Source organism: Frankliniella occidentalis, unplaced genomic scaffold (genome assembly GCF_000697945.3).
Source record: "Frankliniella occidentalis isolate FOCC.00 unplaced genomic scaffold, Focc_3.1 Scaffold244, whole genome shotgun sequence".
Taxonomy (NCBI): Eukaryota; Metazoa; Arthropoda; class Insecta; order Thysanoptera; family Thripidae; genus Frankliniella; species Frankliniella occidentalis.
In genome coordinates, this window is record NW_026267370.1 from 297,453 (window position 1) to 302,771 (window position 5,319).

At 40.6% G+C, this 5,319-nt stretch overlaps 1 protein-coding gene across 1 annotated transcript; it reads right to left on the reverse strand.

Moving 5' to 3' along the window:
* Positions 1-359: 359 nt before the first annotated feature.
* LOC113214195 (uncharacterized) lies at positions 360-3,986 on the reverse strand. Its single transcript, XM_052273082.1, has 9 exons — positions 3,902-3,986; positions 3,286-3,354; positions 2,900-2,904; positions 2,384-2,600; positions 2,219-2,302; positions 1,968-2,105; positions 1,723-1,803; positions 1,510-1,599; positions 360-1,379 (listed from the first exon to the last, which is right to left on the reverse strand). The coding sequence occupies exons 1-9, from the start codon at positions 3,984-3,986 to the stop codon at positions 493-495; spliced, it is 1,656 nt and encodes a 551-aa protein (XP_052129042.1). The 3' UTR covers positions 360-492.
* Between the last annotated feature and the right edge of the window lie 1,333 nt (positions 3,987-5,319).

Here is a 5,319-nt window from a genome sequence, read left to right on the forward strand (position 1 = left end):
GTTATTTTGATTGAATATTTGACACAAAGATGCAAGTACATGGCAAAGAGAAACCGGTTTTTGTTTTGCCCAGCACAGTTATCAGAGTAGAATCGGATGTCAGTATAGCCTTGTTTGACAAGTTTTTGAACAACTTGACTCAGTGAACTCGATATTTCTGAGGATCCTTTCTTCCCAATACCTTCATGCCAGAGAAAGCAAGTGCCGACCCGTTCAACATGGTTAAATACTGTAAAGTTGTAAATATTCAACTTACTGCGGTAGTACATAGCAGAGTCTTCAGACTTGGGGCATGTCAGCTGCTTCTGAAGATCAAATGAGCAGACAGCAATAGTTTTGTCTTTCATTGCTTCATTTTTGTCTTTATCTTTAAGAGCTCGAGACTTCTTTTTGTTGTTTAAGTGAGCCACCCATACATCTTTCCTTGCTTCACGTATTTCTCGATTATTATTTTTCATTAGACAACACAGACTGCACTGATCTTTCTTTGGTTTAAAAAAAACCAATATTAAAATTGCTATTGAGAATGTCTCTGTATTGTCTTTTATTAGCAATGGACACTTTCGGCAAATTGTTTTCAGCAGCCCAGTCAGTGTAGAGCCTTGCCATTTTGTTGATGCTGAGACCCCGTTCCAAATATTCTCGTTTGCTTCTTTTCCGACAGTAGTGGGAGGGAACTCTTGGGAATAGGTTTACATGTTGTTTTACACTCTCTATTTTAGCTGGAGTCATTTTGACTAATCTGTTGGAATGGCGCCCTCTTTTGTCTGGAGAGACAGTAAACCCCTTGTCAGCATTAATTTTCTTGTACGCAGATTCAATCCAACTATCACATATACCCAGAGTGCGCATAAACATTTGCTTGCAGACTTTAGTTGGCTGGCCATTAATAGTAAAAAGAAAAGTACGACTAACTTTGCGCTTTGATGGTTGGCCAGCTTTAGCAGGCTTAGTAATGGCACATTTTGAATTAGCTCTGATAAAATCCCACTGCCTGTCATGTCGACCTAGTTTCCAAAACGTTTGAAAGATATTTTCCCTCTGTTCTTGAGTAACACGGTGCACGCAATCCAAACTACAAGAACAGGGTCCTCTCATTTTAGCAGCTTCCATTTCTTTTCCAGCTGAGGAAATGTACGCTTGTCCAGAATTCTTCAATGCCTTGGTCACATTTCTTTTCCACAAACTTTCATCACATTTCCTTTTCCTTGAAGGACTATTCAATGATGCTTGTCTGCTTCTACTTCTACGCTTGTTGTTGACAGTTGTATCTGCTTCTGCTTCTGTTGTATCTGTGCCTTGAAGTTCCATTGAAGCAGTATCATTGTTGGGTTCAGTATGTGGAGTCTCCAGGAGAGGGTCAGAAATAAAAATACTTTCTGAAATAAAAAGCAAGAAAATATAATAATGCAACAAAACTTAAAATGTGACAAGAAAAATAAATCAACCAGATGTAGCCTAAGAAAATAACTCCAAGGCAAAAAAAAATATACTTTAAAGATTTTTTACCTCCATGAACATCAAGCTGGCCAGGTGAACCCAATATAATAGTTGAGGTTTCACCACTTGGAGAAAGTGGCTCATCATAGAGAACTGTTCCTGTAAAACAGCAATGTATAAAACTTAACACATAAAAGGTAAGCTAAACTGGCTATACACAATGTAAGTGTGAACTTGAATATACTTGTGTGTAGACATGTACTTTACAAAATGTTAATTTACCTCCTTCAGGTACAGCATCTATTGGAGTGGAATGAACCAAAATAGTAAGAGGTCCATCAAAAGAGACTTGGCCACCATCATCTGAAAGACAAATTTGAGATAAATAAAGTTCTCCCTTCCCCTTCATAGAAAGTGATAAAAATAAAAAGTATGAATTTTCTGATATGTTGTTTTTATTTTTAAGTAAATATCTAAAACTAAACTGTGCAGCAGAACCATTTAGTTAAATGTAGTTTAATGCTTACCTCTCAGTATAGGGGAGACAAAATTTGGGGCAACACTTGATGTTGCTGTAGGTGAGACAACTGCATCAGAACTCACTTCATCATCAATTGTTACACCACTGTTAGCAGCAGAAGCTGTATCAGGTATAGTCTCTCCAGCTGAAAGAAAAGAATTATTGAATACAGAGAAAAGATATTAATCTGGGTGGGGGTTTATCTAAGTATTCTATTTCAGGCTAAAAATGTATTGGAAGCCTTCAAAATAGACTCACTCTCATCATCAGACGAACAACCGTATGCTGATTGTATCAAATTCAAGGAAGAATTAAGTGGTACCTCATTGAGGGGAACGGATGCTGAAAAATAAGAAGTGACTAAGCAGACTGTATGTTTAAATTTAATTGATACAGTTACACAGGCTTGTAATATTTATTTACCTGAACTTGGTTTAGTAGCAGGAGAACTTCCTTTAAAGAGTTGTCGCTTGGCCTTAGGACTCTGTCTTTCATTAAGATCACCTTTGTTAGAGCTACTACCAGTCCTCTTCTTCTTGACATCTTCACGTTTGGTTGTAAGATCAGACCCCCCTCCAGGTTTACCTCCATCTGTTGAACAACCAATAAAACTTTTTAGATTTGTTTTCTTTATGTTGTGCTAGCAAGCAGTTTCATAGCAATTAAACAGGAATATGGTACAAGTGCAAGCATTATCACAAGGCATGAAATGGTTACATAAAAATGTTCTCAAGAAGAAAAAAGCACATATTGCAACTCATGACACTCCACTTGACAGTCAAACAAGAAATAGTAAAACCTAAACACACAATAAAAAGGCATACTTATGTAACGTGGCTTAGAAATTGTAAACGAAGAGAAGCACGATATCACCTAGCATGCATACTGCATTATAGAGAATAGCAAAGGTTAAAACGGCTTTAGTTGATGTTGACTTACATTCGCTGTTGAAAAGTAGTTGAATAGAATTGAATGAGATGAGGAAACTTTCTGAAATGTAAACTTAATGCAAGGAATAGAGAAAATGAAGATGATACATGACATCCAAGCAATTAAAACAAAATCAATTCAGGTAAGTAATTAACTTTGACCTATGGAAAGCCTTCAAAACTGTATTGCTTTCTAATAATAGTTTTACTTCAGAGAGTTCCAGCATCTTTTCAAATCTAATAAAGCTGAAAATATAAAATACCATTTAAAATATTAATACAAATTATTAATGCTCTTTTAACATGATCACAGACAGGCATCTGGCATAACCAACAACCTTCTGCTTTCTTATCTTAAAATATTTGAAGATTCTAATAGAATTATAGTTTACGTACCAAGATTGGTCTTGAAAGTCTTATAAGATTCCTCGTGAATTGGAGGACAAGGGCTCTCTGCTACTGAATCTGTAAAATAAAAATAAGATGTATTTACTAGAACAACACACTGCCATATACATACAATACTTTCAAAAATAAAAACATAAAAACATAACTCCAAACAAGGATTTTTTTAATTCAGAAAATAACCTGGTAAAATAAAGTCAAAAAGTTGCACTATTGTTTCGAACATTCTTGAACTACAAGATCACGACAATATGTGTCTTGTGTCGGTCAATACTCATTATTAGTAGCTAAATATTTGTTGTCTTGGATTTAATGACATTCAGTTTTGTTGAAACTAAGAGCAGAAACATGACTGAACATTCTCATGGAATGACACATTGGGAGATCACACAAAAAAGGTAACCCCAACAAATGTTTCAATAAGAAAAGTTTGCTCCCCTAACATAAACTTGGTTGTAAGACTCGGCAATTTATGGTATACATTTTACCAAAAATTGAAGTAAATAAGAAAAATCATAAGTTGAGGAACAATTTGCTAGGTTATGCCGCCAAACTTTGGTGTTTGCTTTTATGCACTACAAAATATGAACAGAACAAAACTACGTACCATCTGCTGTTACACGCTCACTATTATTATCAGGTATGTTCTTTTGCAGCGCGAGCTGCAGTAGTTTGCTGCTTCGGCTACTCATGTTTCACCTTCGCCGTTTCACATTCCTCGACTCTACTCGACGTCGCAGGCTCGCGCAGGGGCTAGAGGCGCTAAGAGTCGGGCGTCATCTAGATGAGCGGTTGTGCGTGGGAAGGGTGTGACCAGGTTTGAGGTTAGTCCATATTTCAGATGCAAATAGTTCTTACACTGTTCTATCCTCCTCAAAACCGAGGTAACCAGCTTAAAGAGGAGAATAAACTCTAACAGATTCATTAATAACCCAATTTCACCCGAAATTGGCACTTGAGCGAGTCTGAGCAGCGCGCTCGCCGCTGGGCGCTTCTGTGCAGCGCGCTCCCAGCTGAGCGGTTCTGATTCGGAGCCGCGCTGCTGAGCGCATCTGCGGCGCGGCTCTGCTGCTACGCGGGTCTGAGTTGATGCCAGGATTGTGAGCGCTTGTTGATAGGAGGTACCGTAATGCCCTTCGGATTGCTTGAGGGAGCCCACTACTCCAGCTCGTGACCGAGCCGGCTCCAGCACTCCCCTCCTCCCCTTCCTCTCCCGTTGCTATGCTGCCCGCAAACAACAAGTGACAGACGTTGTTTATTTTTTATCTGGCCGTGGCTTTTGCCGCACGTTGTCGTTGGTCTCGATTTCTTTTTTGTCAGCTGATGATTCAATTGCTTTAACGGCTATCGCAGGCGGAGGGAGAAGGAAGAGAAAGCAGGAGGGATGGGGTCGACAGAAGTTGTGTTCCGTTTTCGTTCCTCGGTTACAGAACATAATCGAGCATTTCCATCTCGCAGACCCAGAAGCCGAAGAAGTGAAGGGAACTGAATACAGCTATCTGCCCTCTACACCGTGCGCCAAGCTCTCTCACTCTCTGTCTCTCATATTGCTGCCAGCCGGCCTGTCGACAGGGTGGGACCGGCGGAACATATGTTATTGCTGGTTGGCGCGTGAAACACCAAACGAGGAAAAGAAAACAATATAAATGATTGTGGGAACACATGCTCCCGACACACACACAAACACACACACACATGCACAGGCAGGCTCAGTATTTGGCCCTGGGCTCTAAGATCGAGAGACGGAGCGCTGTTTCTGAATGTTTGTGCGAGAGCAAGAGGGTATGTGGCCTGATGTGGCCAGAGCGCCATCTCACTCTCTCTTCCTAGTCCACATGGCAAAGCGCGGGGGAGGGGGCTAGGTTATGATTTACTGCTTCTACCCGGGGAGATTCCTTCACCTGGGCCGGCAGGGCTCCGCCCGGCCGCGCGCGCCCCTCCCTGCCGCGCGTGTGACTGGCGTGACGGCGACCCTGCGCCTGTCCGAACAGCACAGGCAAGGGAAGGCGCTAGGACGGAAATGCT

Excerpts from the sequence above, each read along its gene's own strand:
- LOC113214195 (XM_052273082.1), bottom strand. The coding sequence starts at position 3,986 with ATGAGTAGCCGAAGCAGCAAACTACTGCAGCTCGCGCTGCAAAAGAAC. Across the intron at positions 3,355-3,901 it reads TGAGCGTGTAACAGCAGATG|ATTCAGTAGCAGAGAGCCCT; the intron begins GTACGTAGTTTT and ends TTTATTTTACAG. Across the intron at positions 1,804-1,967 it reads TGTCTCCCCTATACTGAGAG|ATGATGGTGGCCAAGTCTCT; the intron begins GTAAGCATTAAA and ends TTTGTCTTTCAG.